At 31.8% G+C, this 23,411-nt stretch overlaps 1 protein-coding gene across 1 annotated transcript; it reads left to right on the top strand.

Annotated features, from left to right (window-relative positions):
• Positions 1–9,872: 9,872 nt before the first annotated feature.
• LOC113737549 (gibberellin 20 oxidase 1-D-like) lies at positions 9,873–11,629 on the top strand. The gene is made up of 3 exons (XM_027264765.2): positions 9,873–10,423; positions 10,536–10,857; positions 11,132–11,629. Exons 1-3 carry the CDS (start codon positions 9,873–9,875, stop codon positions 11,411–11,413), a joined length of 1,155 nt encoding a protein of 384 aa, XP_027120566.1. The 3' UTR covers positions 11,414–11,629.
• The last annotated feature ends 11,782 nt before the right edge of the window (positions 11,630–23,411 follow it).

Consider the following 23,411-nt stretch of genomic DNA (forward strand, 5'->3'; position numbering starts at 1 on the left):
TGAAGACCACTCAGTCCATTTCATAGTGTAACCAGATCAAAATTTCAAATTATAGAACCAGAATCCCACAATCAGGCTAGTTAACTGTACTATGCTTAAACGACAATAACTCAGGCTACCGAAGTCCGATTGAGGTGTTTTCAGGGCCGTTGGAAAGCTAAGACATAGTACTACAACTTCTATGTTTTGGCCAAATGCTAATTTAGTACAGATCAGGGTGAACAGACGTGGTCAGATTGATGAAATGTCAACACTGTCCACAGAGCTCTACCTATGGCAGTCAGGGGTATTTTTGTATTTTCACATGATACAGTACTAGGATTGAGCTGAAATTTTACAGACATCTATAAAACATCATTTCCTACAACTTTCATGTTTTAACCTAAGGCTGATTCAGCCTTCATCATGGCCGAACAGAACCGGACAGAACAGGGTAAGAAGAAACCCTAAACTGGAATTTCCACACAAATTCGGAAATTCTCCGCCAACAACCGCAATTAACGCACAAAGGCATCACTTAACACAATTTAGAGCTATCAATTCAAGGCCAATCATAACCATCATATGAAAACAGAAAAATCTCTAAAAAAATCAGAAATTTAGCTAACTCCACTTTAATCCATGAAATCTTCCAAAAATAACCTACTTAGCCACCATAAATCACTAATTTACCATGATTAGGAACAAAGAGTGAGTTTCCAAGCAAAATACCTTAACTCCTCAAGAAAGGTAGTAGCTTAGGGGTTTCTCCTCCAAAACAACTCCACCAAAACCTTCAATCTTTCTTAGCAAGTCACTTTTGTGGGCAAATTCAAGATTTAATCGGTTGGATTACAAGATATAAGCAAGAATTGGAAGCCAAAAGTTGAAGTTTGCTCTCTTCTTTTCTCTTGAAGAGCTCTGCCAAGAAGAGTAGAAATGAAGATGATTTTGGGTCAAATTTGATCTTTTAGTAAAGGTAAGAAAGTTAGGCAAGTCCAACATCCAATCGGGTCGCGACACATGGCACTTTTAATGGTTCAAGCTTATTTTCTTTCTTCAATGGTTAATCTATCTAGCTAACCTCTAATTATTTCCTAGCACCTAGTAATTAACTCCCTTTATGCAAAATTTAACCTAATTGGCCGAATTTCTCTCACTGAACGCACAGCGGGTCCCACGCCTATAATACACTTCAAACTTAACGTGAACTAACTTATATCAGAAAAATGATTTAAAAACTCTATTCACTTATAAAATCTCTAGGAAAATCAATATCATAGGGTATAGGGAAGAAAATGCATGAAAGAAAATAAAATAAAAGAATATAAAATAAGGAAAATTTACGGGTCTTCACAGCAAAGAAGCATTTGGTGTAAAAAGATGGGCTTTCGTCCACACACTGTAAAGTTACAGTTTGATAAATAAAAACTACACTTGTGATATATATATATATGTGTGTGTGTGTGTGTGTGTATTCTGCCCATTAGTTTTTGTTTTAACAATTCCAGTTCACTTAGTTTACTTTGTTCAAGTTTTATCTGAGTGTTGAATAATTTCTTATTTATTGGATTCTATCATATCAATTCAATTTAGTTGGTTAATTAAATTCCAAACACTTTTGGAGCGGGTGTTAAACAAAATAATCAATTAATTGATGAAGATATTAAAAAGATCTCTCCTGCCAATTAATTAATTGATTGATAAAGATCATTAACCTCTTCATTCAAGGCCAATAAAATTTGGAGATAAAAGCCTAGATGCATATTAGCATATTTAGTGTCATATTTGATTTATACAACACTCATACACACTTAAGAGGATGAATGATGCAACACTACTTAATACAAAGATTTCAACATTAATTTATTGACCTCCCTAATGAAGATGGTCTTTGCTTTACTTTTCTTCACCACCAATCCCTTTTCTTCACCACCAATCCCTCAATTTACCTAAACATCTTGAATCCCCTTTTCTCAAACTTTTATTAAGTTGATGTTTCTATCTCTTGTCAGCGCGGCAAAATATATAAATAGTTGGTAATTAGTTTTGGTTCAATGAATAGTGGATGGAATTCATGCAATCTATTTAGAACTATTCAATAAATAGATGCATTTAAATGGACAATAACCAAAACAATTATCCAGATATAAACACACAAATGTTGTCATACATTCACTCACACTTTAAGAGAGTGATTCCATGAAATTTTTTGCTTATTACTTGTTTCAATTGATTGTTTTCCTTACTTTTAATGTGTAGATTATTATATAATCAACTTCAAAATTTGTTGTTGTTATGAAAACCTAGCAAAATTAATTCAAGGAATCAGTAGTATGCTTGTCAAATTGATTTAATCATTAGTTTACATATTACATATTACGAGTAGTATCCATAATAGACAAATACATAAATAGTACCTTATTAATTAAGATTAATCTTATATATATTACTAGCATACACATTATCATCACTTGATGCATGACAACTATTCATATTCAAATTTAAAATCTAAATTTTGCATCTTTGTCATGTATCCAATTATGATAACGTATATGTTATCAGTATATATAAGATTAATTCTAATTATTAGGATGAAAAAATAAAGAGAAAAAAAAGTATGAAGAATGATGAGTCCAATTTGGCAAGGAATTTCTTGAATACCAACGGGTCCGTTTGGATTAGCTGTTTTTGGGGTTGTTTTTCAAAAATAATACTGTAGCATTTCGTTTTTCAAATATAAGTCCGTTTGTATTAGTTGTTTTTTGGGTTGTTTTTTAAAAACTATATGAAAAACTTTTACTGTAGATGTTTTATGGATTATTTTTAGATGTATTTTTAAAACATATTTTCGATTATTTTTATAATTTATAATTTTTATTTTTTTATAACAATATACATTTATAAATATATTTATATTATGTATTATATATAATATAATACATTTATATTTTTTTATATAAATATATTTATAAATGAATGTAAATGAATATTTATATATTTATATAAAAATATATAAATGTATTATATTATATATAATACATAATATAAATATATTTATAAATGTATAAATGTATATTATTATAAATGTATAAATTATAAATGAATATTATATAAATGTATAAATGAATAAATTTTATATTTTTATATTTATATACATTTATGCATTTATAATACATTTATAAATAAATATATTTATATATTTATATATAAATATATAAATGTATTATATTATATATAATGCATAATATAAATATATTTATAAATGTATAAATGTAAATTATTATAAATGTATAAATTATAAATGTATATTATAATTTATAATTTTTATATTTTTATATTTTTATATTTATATACATTTATGCATTTACATTACATTTATAAATATTTATAAATAAATATATTTATACATTTATAAATATATATATATAAATGTATTATATTATATATAATACATAATATAAATATATTTATAAATGTATACATGTATATTATTATAAATGTGTATAAATTATAAATGAATATTATATAAATGTATAAATTAATATATTATAAATATATATTCATATTATGTATAAATGTATTAATATAATAAATATAAATGTATTAATATTATGTATATTAATATAAATGTATAAATGTATTATATTATATATAATACATAATATAAATGTATATTATAAATATACATAAATATATATTATGTATAAATGTACATTTATATAAATGTATAATATATATAATATATATTATGTATATATTAAATATTTAATATTTAATATTTATATAAATGTATAATTACATATTTATATTATATATAATTTATATAATATATAATATATATATATATTTATAATATATTTATATAAAATAAAATATTTATAATATGTATAAATAAATATATTTAAATTAATATAATATATATATATTCTATACATAATTGAAATATACAAATTGAAATAAACATATTAAATATGTATTTGGAGTTGTTTTTGATATATTGTTTGGATATGGTGTTTTGGGAGTTGTTTTTGAAATACGCATTTACTGTTGTATTTGGAATGTGAAAACAGTTTTTCAAAAACAGACCCAAAAACAAGGAATCCAAACGGATTTTATTGTTTGGAGAACCCCATGGGCCTACACACATCCTTCAGGCTTTCCTTCTTCTCTTTAGAATTGATCGCACTTTATAACTCATACACCACATTTACCAATGGAAAAAAAAAAGAGAAGAGATAGAGAAGAGTGATTTCCATTTATCTTGTTCGGATTAAGTATGAAAATAAAAGAAAGAAAATATTGAATTTTTGTTTGGATTGAAGAAGGAAAAAGAAAAGAAAAGATCAAGTGTTAATTTACAAGAAAAAATATGGAAAAATGATCTTTTAAAAAATTTAAAATCATTTCAATTAATTTAGTTTCATTTCCCTCCGTTCCTGCCCACTTTTGGCGGAAATTAAAAACTCAACAAAACAACTAGACTCTTTCATTCCCATTCCCTCCTTATATTTTCTTTTCCCTCCTTATAAATCAATTCAAACAATAAAAATCAAATTCCTCCAATTTCTCTTCTTTCTTTTCCCTTCCATTCCCTCAATGCGAACGATGCCTTAAACTAACTCAATTATTCTTCTATTTTATCTCTACTCACATAGTTATTTTTTCCTGATTCTTTGTGACGCCCCCACTTCTCCCTAATGCGAACCAAAGGGTATCCGCGGGATGCCTGCCCAACTCTCGCCAGGACTCAAGCAATTCCATTCAAACTTATTACCAGTCTACACAATACAAGTAAATAACTTAAATACAGTAAATGCGGAAGCGTTCAAGCTTAACAATAGTCATCCATTAACCAACCCGCACGTCGGGTGCTCAAAGTACGTTTTAAATCCCAAGTATACATCATGCCCCAAATGTTACATTTCAATTCCAAAAGTACAACCCAAAACCAAGGGCATAGCCAAAATGTAATAGAAATCCTAAACAAAAGTACATCAGGAGGGTTTCTCCAATACATCTCCGAGTTCAATCTTGTTAAGGAAAACAAATCTACAGGGTGAGCAAAACACTCGTGAGGCCAAGAACACACATGCAAGCACGTAGTCCAGACAACAGTCCCAAATAACAGTTCAAGAGATAATTACAAGTAATTAATAAAGCCAGTGAAAATAAACAGAAACAATTCAAGGATAGAGTAGCTCTCAGGAGCTAAGTTCCACTTGCTGTGTCGATGACATTCATATACCTCCCCGCGATGACACTCCGTCAACCGGATTGGTATTTCCAATCCATAGAACTCCACTAACTTCCCATCCGTCCACCGTACACCGCTCCGGGCCCGCACGACATTTATAAGGCGATACTCCACAAGTATGCCAAGCAAGATCTCCTAATAGATCAAGCTTATCATGTGAATCTCATGGCCCACCGAGGTTCCCGACCAAACCCATGTCGGCTCGAGTTCCAAGGTCGGCCTATGAGTTTGGGCGTTCCCCATGTACATGTAAATGTCGAGGAGATTCACTCCAACGACGTATGCACTCATAGCATACCAAGTCATGTATACAAGTATTTGACAGGTACAAGCATGTAATTCAGGATATGTAAGTCTAGCAAGCCAGGCCAAGCATGAATCATTTATTTCAAATGAGTACGAGTGCGATAAAGTACACACTCGACTCCATTTTATCAAAACCAGGTAGATTAAGCAAGACAAGCATGTATCAAGTTCACAGGAGTTCAAGTAAACATGCACTTGACACTCACCAAGTAGTAAGTAGTCTCAACCGAAATTTAAGCGTTCACCGTGGGATCCTCTTGAGGGTTCTCGTGTGCGCCTGAGCAAATAATAGTGAAGTATCACTCATATATCCCAATTATCAAGGTAGATTGTACACTAGTACAATCTAAGAAAATTTCATGAAAACGAATCTCAATTACTCGTAAATCGAGGTTTAAATGGAGTTTCTTAAAGTACACAGGTAATCGAGTTTTCACTTTGGGAAATCAAATATAAAACGTTCAAGAAATATTGAAGGAATAAGGAGTACTTGAAAACTCTCTTCCCTTGGAATTTGGAAAAACTTCAGGTTTGATACGATACTTTGAAAAATCGTATCTCACATTCCACATGTCAAAAATTGGAAAACTTAGTGCCGTTGGAAACCTCTTTGAAAGTACTAAAAGTTCTTAGAAGGCACTTTTTCATGATTCTAAAGGAAATACTCAAAAATGAGCTCAAAGTTACTGTTTCCGGGCATTCAAGGTTGTGTCGGGGTTGGTTTTTCGCTAACTTTGGAAATCCGGTAAAATTCACACGTTCCGAACCAGCCACTGAAATTTGTAACTCAATTAAAGTTACAAGTAAGGTTTATAACAGAACAAGCAGATCAAGAATCGGAGTTTCGAGCACCGAGATACGGTAGCTCAAAGTTTGGGAAAATTTGAAACTGTTGAACAAATTTCCAGATTTGAGTTTCTGACTTTGGGACTTTAGTTAGGTATCAAAATGGACTTGAATAGGTAAAAAATTTGGCAGTATAGTACTCCTATATAAAGGGTATCCCTCTATCAAAATTCATGGTAAAATGCTTTCAGAAAGGTAGTCGACCAACCAACTAAAGTTTCGAAAAATCCCTAAGGCAAAACTGCCTTGAGTTTTTCGTTCTTCATTTCCAACATTTGGCCCAGAAAATCCTTCAAACTTAGTTCATTTGTATAGGCAAAGCCTAAGAAACATTCATGGTACATTTGGTAGGTGTTTAACACCAAAAAATTTAATTAGCAAGTCTACACCAAGCCTTGCATCAAATCTGTCCAAAAGTTAGGGTTTTCAAGAGCAGGGCAGGTTCCGTATTTTGATCACAAATCACTCAACTTAACTCGGAATTGAGCATGGTTTATGGAATTAGAAAATACATTCATAGATCTATAATTTCACAAAAGAAATCATTTTGAAATTCGGCACACAACTAGCTTGAATTCGAGCCTCAAGTTGCAGCCTCAGCATTTCATTCCAGGAAAACAGAGAAACAGAACAGCCGAATTTAAATGGTTGGTTCGGCTCACATACATGGAAACAGAACGTGCATTTTATACCGTTAGAAAGGTAGGAATGTTTAGTTTCAAATGCCACTGACGGCACTCTATTTTGACGTCGGAGCACAGAGTTATGGACGAAACAAGCAAGCTGTCTGAACAGTTTTCCAGATTTACTAGCTTCACGAAATTAATCCATTTGACCAACCAAACCTCAATATTTTTCAATGAAATTTTATACACCATCTATACAACATATAAACATCATATACCGCCATTAAATCCCCAAAATTCTGCAGAAATAGGTATGTTCAAAGCAGGGGCAGAATCGGAACTTTTTACCCCATGCACACCTTGAAGTTTATACTAATAATACACCATTAATCTACCATTTTGAGTACTAAACCAACATTAAATCCATCATCAAGCATGAGATCAGCTCTCAAGACAAAGGTGGGAGATCATAGAGCCCACCCATTTCATTTTACACCATAAACAAGCTAACCAATGGCATACTAAAGCTTAATCATGCAATATAACTTCCACAAGATAAGATTCTATGAGTTGATCATTATGTACCTCCTTGGTGTGCAAAGACCAGAAATTTTGGCCCTCTCTTTGCTCAAAAAGACCGTGGAAAGCTCCTTGTTTTTGTAGCTAGATGAACTCTCCAAGTGACAAGCTAGGTGGTCTTCAATTTTGGTGTGAATCTATGAAGGTTTGGTGCAAGAATTGAAGATGAAAAGTGGCAACTTTTGTGTTGTATTTTACAGCTGATGGTTCGGCCAAGAGAGAGACTAGGAGAGAGTGTGTTTGATCCAAATTTGGCTTCCTAAGGAAGATACAATGTGTGGTGCAAAATCACTCCAAAGTCAACTCTCCTCCGCGCATATACGCGCGCGTTTTGGGCTCGATTTCTCTCGAGTTTATTTCACTAGTGTACTAAACCTCCAATACACTTATATTCATATAAATATTATTCACTCTTAATTGTCCCAAAATAATGGTCTAAAGTCCCTCAATTAAAATCACGCGTGTGAAAACGCGTACCACCAATTTAAGCGCGATAACGCGAAACCTTCGAGAAATTCCTATAACGATTGTACTACTAACTATCACTTGAGTACTTAAACATAAAATTACCTATTTTAAGACCATTGTACAAGTTTCTAATTTTCCAAACTTATTGTACCCTCAATCGGTTAAAATTTTCCAAACGCGTTTTCACCTTTCACTAAACAAGCTTCTAAGAAAATAATTTTTGAAACGAGACACTTTAAAAATATATCGAAACTATAATACCATGTACTTAGGTCTAATAAGGCTAGAAAATATTATTCGTGGCAAAAAATCCAAATAAATAATTGATTTAGCCAAAAATAGGGATTTAAAATTAATAGTTTTTTGAGTCCTCACATTCTTTTACTTTTGATATGCTGGCCCATGGCTCATGGATATTAAATAAATTTTTTGAAGGAAAGGCCCGTCATGGTAGCTTGCTACTGGACACTGAAACGTGCCCTGTGCTCCTACTTAAAAAAAAAGAAAAAATATAAGCATCTCACATGAATAATCTCTCTCAAAACCAGTAAACTAGATAATACAAAATGGCAAACAGAAAGCTCAATTGATAAGGACGGACAACTTTCTCACAAAAGGTCGTGTATTCGAATTGTGCTGTCACTGTGAGGATTGTATTAGTCAATGATGGACCCAAGATTTTATTTTAGGAAGGGTGAATCATCAAAAATATAAACAAAACAATTCTATAGAAAATAAAATATACTAAATGTAAAATGAAAGTTCAATAAACTATAAAAATATGAAAATTTTAAAATAAATATAAAGTATATAAAAAATGCGAAAATTAGACTCTATACCATTCTATTTACTACCAATGTCAGGCATTCAATATCGTAGTTGAAACTTCTTCAATTAGCATAATAGTGTCATTTTTCTTTTTTTTTATTGTTTTGTTTGTCTTGATTTCCCAAACATGTACAATTTACCTCAATTGCTATTTTAAAGTTATAGGAATCAAAGAAATTAGTAGATGGTTTATTATAAGAAATTTGATTAAAAGAAAATTTAATATTTTTATAATTGTTATTCAAAAGTAGTACTAATCGTATGGTAAAGTAGATACCAATGGCATACTTTATAAGGAAACTAATTATTAGTTTGATTTAGGACAATTTATCAAAAATGAAATTAAACATAATGAAAACAACTACTAGTAATTATGCTTAGGTGGACCAAAGTAATATAATTTCTTGTTTGACAACTAAAATCATAGGGAGGATTTTAATATTTCAAAAACTATTGAGGAGGCAGATGCCCCTATCCATCCCAATGTGTTCGTCCCTAATATTGGTAGATGATCTGTAAGAATCCCTATAACTACTCTAGGGGGAATGTTTTAATAAGCTACTAACAACTTAACTATTTTTGTAGCTCCAGAATATTTCAATTTATACTCCTACCTATTATTATCTAGATATGCTAAGAAAGGTGTACGGTCTAATAAGACAACTATGAAATATTTACTCATGGATACGATAAAGTGCATGTCCTAATCCGTGATAGTGACCAAAGTAGAATCCACCTAAATTTTTCCTACTGGAAAAAAAACTAAATGATTCAACCATGCATTTAAATCCAGATTTTCTTTCCATAGATCTCCGTATAAGTTATTATTACTTATCCATCTCTGTGTATTAGCTAAAGATATGGATGGATGAATGGTTATGGTAACATTGCCTTCTCTACCTACCATCAACTTATATATATACATACATATACAGAGGCAACACAAATTGCCAATTGCCAAAATCAAATATATTAACTTGGCAATGCCTAGTGCTAAAAATCAGTTGTCATCATCTCCAACAACAAATGAAATCAAAGGTGAACAAAAGTCACTTGTCTTTGATGCACCTTTTCTCCAAACCCAATCTAACATTCCTCATGAGTTCATATGGCCTGATGAGGAAAAGCCTTGTTCTGAAACTCCCCCAATGCTTCATGTGCCATGTATAGATTTGAATGGCTTCCTCTCTGGGGACCCTGTCGTTATCTCCACCACAACTAAGCTAGTAAAGCAGGCATGTCTTGAACATGGTTTCTTTCTTGTGGTTAATCATGGGGTGGACTTGCAACTCCTAAAAGCAGCCCACAAGTGCTTGGAATTCTTCTTTGATAGGCCACTGCAAGAAAAGCAAAGAGTTCAAAGAATGTTTGGGGATCATTGTGGTTATGCTAGCAGCTTCACTAATAGGTTCTCCTCCAAACTTCCATGGAAAGAAACGCTCTCGTTTCGATATTGTACTGATGGTCAACAGGCCCTAAACATTGTTGAAAGCTACTTCTTGAATGCAATGGGTGAAGATTTTGGAGAATCTGGGTATGAAATTGCATACATGCCACTAGCTATTTTTCTTCTCAGTACAATAGAGGCTTTTTTTTTGCTTTCCTACTTTTGATGATGCATTGCTTTCTCTTGTCTTTGTCTTTAGGAAGGTGTTCCAGAAGTACAGTGAAGCCATGAGTAGTCTATCTCTTGAAATTATGGAGCTTTTGGGAACCAGTCTTGGAGTAAAAGCGAAACATTTCAGAGAATTCTTTGTAGGAAATGATTCAATAATGAGATTGAACTACTATCCTCCATGCCAAAAACCTGATCTAACTCTTGGAACGGGTCCTCATACTGACCCTACATCCTTAACAATTCTTCATCAGGATCATGTTGGAGGCCTTGAAGTGTATGTCAATGGAAAATGGCACTCCGTTCCTCCTGACCCTGAAGCTTTTGTCGTCAATATTGGCGACACATTCATGGTGAGTTATAGTATAGCAATCCGTTGGTGTCATTGCAGTTATCTCTTTCTTTGTCTAGTCAGCTACTTTGTTCCGGTTCTTATTTCAAAAGTTTGATTTCTTCAAAAGATTGTTTTGAAAAGGAAAACAATTGAAATATATTAAGTTTGTTATCTTATATTGTTCTTCTCAGAATTCTTGTTTGTTTAGGAAAAAAATGTTCATTTTGCTCAAAGTGTTCGATTTGTTAATTGCATCAGGATTGAAATACTTATTGGGGACTAATGTCTTTCAGGCTCTTTCAAATGGAATCTACAAAAGTTGCTTGCATAGGGCTATTGTGAACTCTCAAACTCCAAGAAAATCTATTGCATTTTTCCTGTGTCCCAAAATGGATAAGGTCGTAAGCCCCCCGGAAGAATTGGTATTTTCTGATAATCCAAGGATGTTTCCAGATTTTACCTGGTATGAGCTGCTTGAATTCACTCAGAAACATTACAGAGCTGATATGAAAACCCTGGACGCTTTTGCAAAATGGCTCATACACCAAAGGGATGCTAAAACAAAGGCCACTTAATTAGTCAAGCCAAATAATTTGCAAACAAAATCAAGTGTGTTAGACTTGAGAATTCTAGGTCAAGGTGACAAGAAACTTTAAAGAAAAAGATGGATATCAACCCCTTAAAGAGTTAGAAATAAAACAACCCACCACAAAGCCTGTGATGATGGAGGGTTGTATTGCAGTTATATATAGTTGGTGTTGTACTATGAAGTGTAGACTCTAATAAACTCCTATATGAGACAATTGGGGATGAGATCTTCTCTATTATTTTTCTCTCAATTTATCTATTTTTTATTTTTCTCTTCATTTATCTATTTTCTATATTTATACAAGTAACTTTTTTCACGATAATCTATTTGTGTCAATAATTTTATTTCCACAAATAGATCAACATACTAAAAAATTAAGCTCATATTTGAATATTTTATAATTCAATTTGTACAAAATATTTTGATAGTGCAAAATGGGTCACAATTACGGCGAAAGTTATAAAATTTGATCCAATAGTAAAATTTAATCAATTTAATTTCAACTTTTGCACATACTTTAACCAATTGGAGAATAGAATATGGATGGTTTTAATTTTCAAAAATTATATTTATTTAGATGTAATAGAGAGAAAATCTTCTCTAGTTAATGGAGAGGAGTCTAACCCGAGACAGCTAGTGCAATATGCAATTTTCGTGAATAAAGAGCTTTAGTGGCCTTCTTGATGATAATTTAACTTTTCGTTATTCAGAGATATAGTTGTCTACTTTTCCTTTTAGCATCCATTTAGGGCCATTCTTGACTTAGAGAGCTCAGTCCGTACTCACCCATAAAGTTAAAAATTCCCATGAACTTTCAAAACTGGATGATGCCTTACCTATGAAAAATGAGAAAGTTTCAAATGTTGCCAAATTCAAGAAAAGGTTGCTTGAGATAATAAAATATAGTCAAATTCCATAATAGTTCAAGGGTTTATTTATTATGCGTCCATAAGGGACGACAAAATTCCAAAAAAAAAAAAAAAAGAAGTGGTCAAGTCAAATTTCCTTATTGTTGGAAGGGCCAACTATCATGTACATAGTAGGAGCTACACTAATAAAATTTTTCTCAATAAGGAATCAAGGAAGTTTATTGAAGGATACTAATGCACATACTTCATCTGCTAAGTCTATGATGGATGTGGAGAATGATGATATAGCAGATTTTCAAGTTGAGTTTCTTTCAAAGTCTTTGAGCCTAAATTTTTTAATGGCAAATTGTTTTGTACAGTATGGAAAGGATTTAACTTCCTACAAAAATCTTTATAGTAGTGCTCATCCAACTGGAGACTTGATTACTCAAAGACAACTGAAATGGAGGGCAGAAGAATCAGACTAGGGTATGAAGTATGCTTTCAACTTTAAGCAATCCCTCAAGATAACTCTGGTAGGAGCTTGGGAGCCTATTCATTCCAATAGAACCCAATTTGAGATGAGGAAGTAAAGTGATTGGCTTTGACAGGTATCGAGTCTATGCAATAATAAAAATCTATTCAAGAAAAATAAAAATTTACGTATAGTGGTGAATAGGGTCGTCTCCACAGGGACCGAAGAAAATTCGTTTCTTTCCAAGAAAAACCAATTAGAGGGGTTTTCGAGAATTAAAATTAAAATTAAAAATAACTATTCTACCGAAATAAAAATACTTAAGTAGAAGTAAATTATTTTTAAATCAGGAATAATGAACGTCTAGCCAAGGATATAACTCCGGTGTGGTTCATACAACTGTTCATCGATGCAAGAAATATTTCATCTATTCATTTGTAAACAGGTTATAGTTGTCGTACATGCGATAAATATTCAACTTTTCCTTACTGTCTCGATAGTTATAGTACGCTCGTTAACTACTTTCCTAACCAAGAAACAACCTTAGGTACGCCCGTAGAATTTAATCCCTTAATTGCATTAGGAACTAGAAAAGTCCAGTTCTAATTAATAAACACACTACCAGTGTTTATTTAAATTCGATCACATGTTTCTCTAACATGAAAACAATCACATTAGTTGCCACTTATTTAAGACTATTAAACAATTACGGATTTAACTATCTTAACCAATGTTTTAAAACTCGGACCGTTAATTGAACCGGTGAAGTGTTCGGGTCAAGGTTCAACCGGTCAGACCGGTTCAACACTGGTTCAATGAATTTTTTAAAAAATAATTTATATAAATATATATATATGCACAAAATAAGACATGTATTGGGCTAATTCAAAACTTTATATGATGAAAAGTTTACTATTTTTGAATAACTTGGATTTTCAGAAATAAATTTTTTAAATTATAAGTTGAAACAAATAAATTTCATCTCAATTTCAATTATATCAACCAAAAAATAATCTTAAATCCAACCCAAAACTACCACAATATTTTGAAATTATACAAAATTCACGCCTATGAGAATTTAGATATTGTGAGTTTAAATTTTAATTTACGTTTTTGAGATTTAGAGATTGCAATTAAAAAAAAAAGAAATTTGGAGTTTGAAGGAAGTTAAGAGAATCGAAAATAGAAATGCAAACTTGATAAGAAACAAAAAATGAGATAAAAGTGAATGATTGTGGCATTTAATAATTAGTCTTTAGGGTTAAAGAAAATAATTCTTTTTTAATTTTTTCAATTTAATGGACAAAAAAAATTAAAAGATGGAAGAAAATATCAATAAATTAAAACTAAAGAGTTTTGATTAAAAAGGGAGTGATAAAAGAAAAGAGGAGAGAAAGAGAAAGTTGAACATTAAAAAGAAATAAGTCTAATATGTCTTAGGAATTATGGGCTTAGGCTGGGATATTTTTAATTTTTCACTTCAAGTTAAGTAGATATCTACACAAAAAAATTTCGTCTACTGCCTGTGGTTAAATGGTAATGACTCTTTGTTGTATTCCCAAGGTTTGGTGTTCGATTCTTGTTGGCCTCAGTCTGGACATTATTTTCGAAAAGTTTCAAAAACCGCCGGTTCCCGGTCTAAGCGGTTTTTAACGGTTTGTTCGGGTCATCCGGTTTCTAGCGGTTTTTCATTACTCTCCGGCTTTAGCTCTAGACCGGACCGGTGGCCTGTCCGGTTCGCGGTCCAACCGGTTGAACCGGCCGGTCCGGTCCGGTTCTGAAAACATTGATCTTAACTAGCATTAGTTTGTTAAATTGAATTAAATATCGGGCCCTGATATTCAAACAACAAAACATCCATGAGAAATTAAATCAGAAAACATACGAAAACTAATGAATAACAAAAATTAATAAAACAATTAAATCTCATAGATATAGATGAACCAAATTCTTTATTACTCCTTGACTAGAAAAAATAACTAGTTACTTTCCATTGAGAGCAACCCACGCAAATGAAAGTTGCATGAAGTTCCACGAAAGAAAAGCATAAGAAAACAAAGAGCAAAGCTCGTGTGGTTTCGTCTTAGTGTCGAGATTAGTAGTTTATCAAAGACTCCCCTGACTAATCGGAATTGTTGCCGTTTTCAAGTACTAATAGTTAGCCTTTATTATCTCATAGTTTGTAGCTTTCAAAGTAAAAGTATCACACCTCAAATCCGGGTCCCTAGGCCGGATTTACAACGTGGTACGCCGTATCTATGAGATCTTACTCCCATAAATATAAGGCATCATGATCATAACTTACAAAATTTCACTAAAATTTAAATCTTACAGATACCAATAAAATACATACATTTCACTAACTTGCATCTACAAAATGCTTTACCCCAACTTCATAGAATTTAAACATCTATCTATTTACCTTTCTCACTTATTTCCTAAACGTACACGAGTTGACTTTCTTGATCTGCAAGAAAATAAATAAACGTGGGTTGAACGACAAACACCCAGTAGGTAGTACTTACTCCACTGTTGGATCATGTAGCTATATACATATTATGTACATTTACAAATTTTGTCACACCATACCACATGCATTAATCAATTAATAACATATTTGCACACAATTCACATGCATAATTGTTGAAAATATATTATTTGTAAGACAGCCAATAATAATAAGTGACACAGCAACTTGTAACTATCCTATACATAACCGTACAAGAAAGCCATCTAGTCATAAATCTTTTCATATCAACTAATAACAAGTACAATCTGAATAATTGTACTTGTGATTTTGTAGGAAAGCGAATGAAAGAGTCTAATAGTTTTATTGAGTTTTCATTTCCGCCCAAAAGTGGGTAGAAACGGAGGGAAATGAAACTAAATTAATTTAAATAATTTAAAAATTTTTAAAAGATCATTGTTCCATATTTTTTCTGGTAAATTAACACTTGATCTTTTCTTTTCTTTTCTTTTCCTTCTTCAATCCAAACAAAAAGTCAATATTTTCTTTCTTTTATTTTCATACTTAATCCAAACAAGATAGATGGAAATCACTCTTTTCTATACTCTTTCTCTTTCTTGTCCATTGGTGTCTTTTTCTTTTCTTTTGCTTCCTTTCTCTCAAACTAAACAATGCCTAAATGTGAAGTATGAACTATGAAGTGCAATCAAGACTAAAGAGAAGAAGGAAAGTCTAAAGTATGTGTGTAGGACCATGGAGTTCTCCAAAATGTTGGCATTCAAGCAATTCCTTGCCATGGGAACCAGTCTTGGAGTAAAAGCGAAACATTTCAGAGAATTCTTTGCAGGAGATGATTCAATAATGAGATTAAACTACTATCCTCCATGCCAAAAACTTGATCTAACTCTTGGAACAGGTCCTCATACTAACCCTACGTCCTTAACAATTCTTCAATCGATCATGTTGGAGGCCTTGAAGTGTATGTCAATGGAAAATGGCATTCCGTTCCTCCTGACCCTGAAGCTTTTGTCATCAATATTGGCGACACATTCATGGCGAGTCACAGTATAGTAATCCGTTGGTGTCATTGCAGTTAGCTCTTTCTTTGTCTAATCTACTGATTTGTTCCAGTTCTTATTTCGAATGTCTGATTTCTTCAAAAGATTGTTTTGAAAAAGAAAAAAAATTGAAATCGAATATGTTTGTTATCTTATATTGTTCTTTTCAAAATTCTTGTTTGTTTAGGAAAAAATGTTCATTTTGCTCAAAGTGTTCGGTTCATTAATTGCATCAGGATTGAAATACTTATTGGGGACTAATGTCTTTCAGGCTCTTTCAAATGGAATCTACAAAAGTTGCTTGCATAGAGCTATTGTGAACTCTCAAACTCCAAGAAAATCTATTGCATTTTTCCTGTGTCCCAAAATGGATAATGTCGTAAGCCCCCCGGAAGAATTGGTATCTTCTGATAATCCAAGGATGTTTCTAGATTTTACCTGGTTAGAGTTGCTTAAATTCACTCAAAAACATTACAAAGCTGATATGAAAACCCTGAACGCTTTTGCAAAATGGCTTATACACCAAAGGGATGCTCAAAAACGGCTACTTAATTAGTCAAGCTAAATACTTTGCAAACAAAATCAAGTATGTTAGACTTAAGAATTCTAGGTCAAGGTGACAAGAAATTTTAGAGAAAAAGATGGATATCAACCCCTTAAAGAGTTAGAAATAAAACAACCCACCACAAAGCCTGTGATGATGGAGGGTTGTATTGCAGTATATATGGTTGGTGTTGTCCTATGGAGTGTAGACAATAATGAACTCCTATATGAGACAATTGGGGATGAGATCTTTTCTATTATTTTTCTCTTCATTTATCTATTTTTTATATTTATACAAGTAAATTTTTTCACGATAATCTATTTGTGTCAATAATTTTATTTCCACAAATAGATCAACATAGTAAAAAATTAAGCTCATTTTTGAATATTTTATAGTTCAATTTGTACAAAATATTTTGATAGTGCAAAATGGGTCAAAATTACGGTGAAAGTTATAAAATTTGATCCAATAGTAAACTTTAATCAATTTAATTTCAACTTCTATACGTACTTTAACCAATTGGAGAATATAATATGGATGGTTTTATTTTTCAAAAATTATATTTATTTAGATGTAATAGAGAGAAAATCTTCTCTAGATAATGGAGAGGAGTTTAACCCGAGACAACTAGTGCAATATGCAATTTTCATGAATAAAGAGCTTTAATGGCCTTCGTGATGACAATTTAGCTTTTCCTTGTTTAGAGAAATAGTTGTCTATTTTACCTTTTGGCATCTATTTAGGGCCATTCTTGACTTAGAGAGCTTAGTCCGTACTCACTCGTAAAGTTAAAAGTAGGGACAATTTCAGAAACCTCCCCTGAGGTTTCTGACATTTACACTTACCTCCCCTGTGGTTTAAACAATTACACTGACCTCCCCTGAGATTACTAATCCTTTACAAATTCAGTCCAAATGATTAAAATATTATTTTAGAGAGTGAAATTAGAATTTTGTACCTAATTTGTCCTTTGTGTCGCATGTCCAATGAATGGTAAAGTATTACAAATTAATTAACAATTAATAAACTTTAACGAGCGTAGTTGATAGGCAAATACATATTGCCTATTTAAAGTACCAGCTCTTTATATGTATTTTACTTTCAAACATTTACTTTATCACAAATATTTATTCTCAAATACAGATTTGTATTTACTCTCAAATATTTAATTTTTGTTAAACACAAAACCTACCAGTTTTTCTTCCGTAGAAATATTAATATAACACTTTTTCAATTTTAGTTATAAATATTTATGTATTTAACATAAATTAAATGATTCAGGATAAAATATCTATAAAGAGCCAATACTTTACACATGTAATGGAGGAAACCATAAAAAATTAATATTTTATGAGGCCATTTATTTTTTAAAAAATATTTAATTTATATTAAATAGATAACCTACTGATTATTTTTGCAAGAATATTACTGTAACACTTTTTAATTTTTAATTACAAATGTTAATATATTTATCATAAATTAAATATTTGAAAATAAAATATCTGTAAAGAGCCGATAATTTAAATAGGATATGCGTATTTGCCTATAAACTACACTATTTAAAGTAAGGAGTATAGTTTATTGATTTAAGTTAAGGAGTGTAATTTATTGATTTAAGTAAGGAGTGTAGTTTATAGGCAAATACGCATAACTTATTTAAAGTATCAGCTCTTTACAGGTATTTTATTTTTAAATATTTAATTTATAATAAATATATCAATATTTGTGATTAAAAATTAAAAGGTGTTACAATAATATTCTTGCAAAAAGAAAATCGATAGGTTATCTATTTAATATAAATTAAAATTTAAAAAAAAAAAAGAAATGGCCTATAAAATGTTATTTTTTTATGACTTTCATCCATTACACGAGTAAAGTATTAGTTCTTTATGAGTATTTTATTCTGAATCATTTAATTTATGTTAAATACATAAATATTTGTGACTAAAATTGAAAAAATGTTATATTAATATTTCTACGGAAGAAAAACTGGTAGGTTTTGTGTTTAACAAAAATTAAATATTTGAGAGTAAATACAAATCTGTATTTGAGAATAAATATTTGTGATAAAGTAAATGTTTGAAAGTAAAATACATGTAAAGAGCTGGTACTTAAATAGGCAATACGTATTTGCCTATAAACTACGCTCGTTAAAGTTTATTAATTGTTAATTAATTTGTAATACTTTGCCATTCATTGGACATGTGACACAAAGGACAAATCAGATACAAAATTCTAATTTCACTCTCTAAAATAATATTTTAATCATTTGGACTGAATTTGTAAAGGATTAGTAACCTCAGGGGATGTCAATGTAATTGTTCAAACCACAGGAGAGGTAAGTGTAAATGTCAGAAACCTCAGGGGAGGTTTCTGAAATTATCCCTTAAAAGTACCTACGAACTTTCAAAACTGGATGATGCCTTACCTATGAAAAATGAGAAAGTTTCAAAATTTGCCAAATTCAAGAAGAGGTTGCTTGAGATAATAAAATATAGTCAAATTCCATAATAGTTTAAGGGTTTATTTATTATGCATCCATAAGGAACGACAAAATTCCAAAAAAAAAAAAAAGAAGTAGTCAGGTCAAATTTCCTTATTGTTGGAAGGGCCAACTGTCATGAACATAGAAGGAGCTACACTGATAAAATTTTTCTCAATAAGAAATCAAGGAAGTTTATTGAAGGATACTAATGCACATACTTTGTCTGCTAAGTCTATGATGAATATGGAGAATGATGATATAGTAGATTCTCAAGTTGAGTTTCTTTCAAAGTCTTTGAGCATAAATTTTCTAATGGCAAATTGTTTTGTACAGTATGGAAAGGATTTAACTTCCTACAAAAATCTTGATAGTAGTGCTCATCCAACTGGAGACTTGATTACTCAAAGACAACTAAAATGAAGGGTAGAAGAATCAGACTGGGGTATGAAGTATGCTTTAAACTTTAAGCAATCCCTCAACATAACTCTGGTAGGAGCTTGGGTGCCTATTCATCCCAATAGAAACCAATTTGAGATGAGAAAGATTAAGTCATTGTCTTTAGCAGGTGTCGAACCTGTGGAATAATAAAAAACTACTCAAGAAAAATAAAAATTTGCATATAAAGGTGAGTAGGGTTGTCTCCACAGGGATTGGGAAAATTTTGTTTCTTTCCAAGCAAAACCAATTGGGGAGGAGGGAGGGGGGTTTAGAGAATTAAAATTAAAATTAAAAATAACTACTCAACAGAAATAAAAATACCTAAGCAGAAGTGAATTATATTTAAATCAGGAATAATGAAGGTCTAGCCAAGGATATAACTTCGGAAGTGGTTCATATAACTGTTCATCGATGTAAGAATTATTTCAGCTATTCGCTAATAAACAAGTTATAGTTGTCATGCACGTGATAAACAACCAACTTTTCCTTACCGTCTCGATAGTTAAGGTACGTGCATTAAATACTTCCCTAATCAAGAAACAATTCTAGGTATACTCGTGGAATTTAATCCATTGATTGCACTAGGAACTAGAAAAACCCTGTTCTAATTAATAAACACCCTACCAATGTTTATTTAAATTAGATCATATATTTCCCTAACATGAAACCAATCACATTAGTTGCTACTAATTTAAAACAATTAAACAATTACAGATTTAATTGGCATTAGTTTGTTAAGTTGAATTAAATATTGAGCCCTAATATTCAAATAACAAAACATCCATGAGAAATTAAATCAGAAAATATACGAATACTAATGAATAACATAAATTAATAAAATAATTAGATCTCACAAATATAGATAAACCAAATCCCATTCCTTGACTAGAAAAATTAGTTACTCTCCATTGAGAGTAACCCATGCAATTTTGTGAACGAAAGTTGCATGAAGTTCCACGATAGAAAAGCAAAAGAAAAGAAAACAAAGAGAAAAGCTCGCATGGTTCCGTGTTAGTGCCGAGACTAGTAGTTTATCAAAGACTCCCCTGACTAATCAAAATCGTTACCATTTCCAAGTACCAATAGTCAACCTTTATTATCTCCTATTTTGTAGCTTTCGAAGTAAAAGAAACTTCCTACTTTTCCTAAGATAATTCCCTAACAATCTAAATTGTTTCCCAATTGTATTTGGAAACATGCTCCTTAAGACTTTATCTTGAATTGGGAAACTACCACGTGCGTAAATCCGGACTTCTCTGGATTTGACAGCAATTCTTGGAAAATTACCCTTTTATCACTTTTTGCTCCACCTCCCTACGATTAGCACCAAATACCAAATATAAGTAGAATCAATCAATTAAAATAGTATTTGACCACAATCAAGGGGAAAATAATCATAAATATACCAACAAAATGCATCTTATCAGGCTTTGTTGATGCTGACTCTAGAGGGATCAATCTTAGGGAAGAAATGAAAGTGGGAATATCCTCATGTAAATAGCAACTTTTTGGTTTGCATCAGTATACACTTGGTTGCAAGGTTTCAAGCTATTCAAATTATTGAGTTGCACTTGATTGTAAAGATGCAATTGAGTTCTCATTTCAAATCAAGTCTCCTAAACATTTAGATACTTGTTTCACTAATCAAATGGAGGTGGACTATGTCAAAGTTATAATTGAACAAGGACAAGATATTTTCATAGAAGTTTATGGTATGTCTAAGATTTTGATAATTGAAGAACTAGGCCTGCAATAGGGAGTTCAATTCAAGGCTACAAACTTTTGGAAGAGAGAATTTCATGGGATCTAGGAGGATGGGAATATCTACAGGTTGCAACTTCCAAAATTGACCTAAAGACTTTGAAAACAAATTGATATAGGCTGTTCCTTTGGTCATATTCTTTTAAAGGCCAAGCTATGCAGTATCATTCCTGATCTCAATCCTTGGGGACAAGGGTTCTTTTAAGAGAGGGATATTGTCATGATCCTAATTCGTTAGGTAGTTAATTCTAGAGGATTGGATGGCTGAAATGTGTTGAGTAATTTTATAAATAGTGTTTGTACTACTTAATTGTAATCATTGATCAGTTTTAGTGAAATGCAAATTCTCTTGCTTATTCATCTTCTTTATTTTGCCTTTCTCTTTTCCTCCTCCTAATCTCTTTCTCTCTCTCATTTAATTATTAATTCTAGTCTTCGAACTTTGGTTCCTGACATTCCTCTTCTTCTCTAGAAGTTAGGCTAGCTTGTGATAGTGTTTGAACACTAACTTCTATCTCTTACACACTCATGCACATAGTACATGCACTAGAACTCGCAACAAATAGGAAAAAATTTTTTTTAAAAAAGAGGGAGATGAATCAGCAAATACCAACACTAAGATCTCTAAACCTCTTTTCGAAATGCCATTGCAGCCTAATTTGTTCTCCCTTTGTCACAAACTACACAATACCACACGTCTTTGACTCTCAACAAAACCACTAATCAAAGTTTTCTTTTAGTCTATCATGAAGCATGTCTCGAGCATAAAAGGTTCAAGAAAATCCGCTAAACTCCAAGTGGAGAAGGGCTCAAGTTAAGAATCCAAGTAAAAGTCTAATGATTTATGTCACATTAAAAGAGCAGACAATCCCAAAATTGCAAACAAATTACCAAGGAATTCAATAAAAATGTACACAAAGAAAACCTAAAATTAAAAAACTCTAAACATCCAAATAAGTTGCATGCACTTGGGAATTAAAAGCAAAAAAGAGATAAAAAGGACCTTCCAATGTATTTGCACTTAAAAACATCAATTGGGAAGTGATGGTGAAGACCTAGATTGATCAATGCTTGACTTTGATGATTAACAAGCCAAAATAATGATTTGGACTAATATCTTTTCATGAGAAAGTTGCTAGGAACAGGTCCAAACTCAACAAGGAAAGAAATGAGGAAAATAAGTTTGCATGAAACTTATCACTTAGGGTTAAACGCAGTTTCTAACACTGGTTAGAAGAATTGGACATCCAAAAAATGAATTAAGTGCAATTTCGGTAATTGGACAATGTTTCAAATGCATAACATGCTTATCAGACGTCTGTAAGGATCGAAGACAACCTAAGAGGGGGGTGAATTAGGTTGATTAGAAAACTAATCAAGTTATGGGCACTTTTTGCTCAATATGAAATTTATCCTCTTTTCTAAGTGATCACACAATAAATCAATCAATCAATGAAACAAATCACTTGAGAGAAATAGAAGATATAAGCAATTTAAAGATCACAAAATAACAATAAGTAAATAAGAAGGGGAGAATTGCAAACCAATTAACTACCAAGATCCTCTTGAGCTTGTAGATCAATTCAAACAAGATTCTTCAAATTGATGAAATACAACTAATCTTGTGTACAAAGGAAGGTTCACTTCCTCCTTGCCCCAAGCTCCACTCGGTCAAGTTAGAAAGTTTTACTATCTCTCAGGACAACCCTCACAGAGCTACACTTGTGACAGCCTCACCTCCCCCTAAGGCGAACCAAAGGGTTCGGCGGACCGCCTGCCCAACTCTCGCCAGGACTACATTGTCGAATCTCACAAACCCTATATTACGCGCGATAGGATCCAAAGAAAAACGAACAATCGGAGACTACTAAGGTGAGAACATGCTTACCAAACCATACAATCTTCTTA

The sequence above is a fragment of the Coffea arabica genome, chromosome 3e (assembly GCF_036785885.1).
Source record: "Coffea arabica cultivar ET-39 chromosome 3e, Coffea Arabica ET-39 HiFi, whole genome shotgun sequence".
Lineage (NCBI taxonomy): Eukaryota > Viridiplantae > Streptophyta > Magnoliopsida > Gentianales > Rubiaceae > Coffea > Coffea arabica.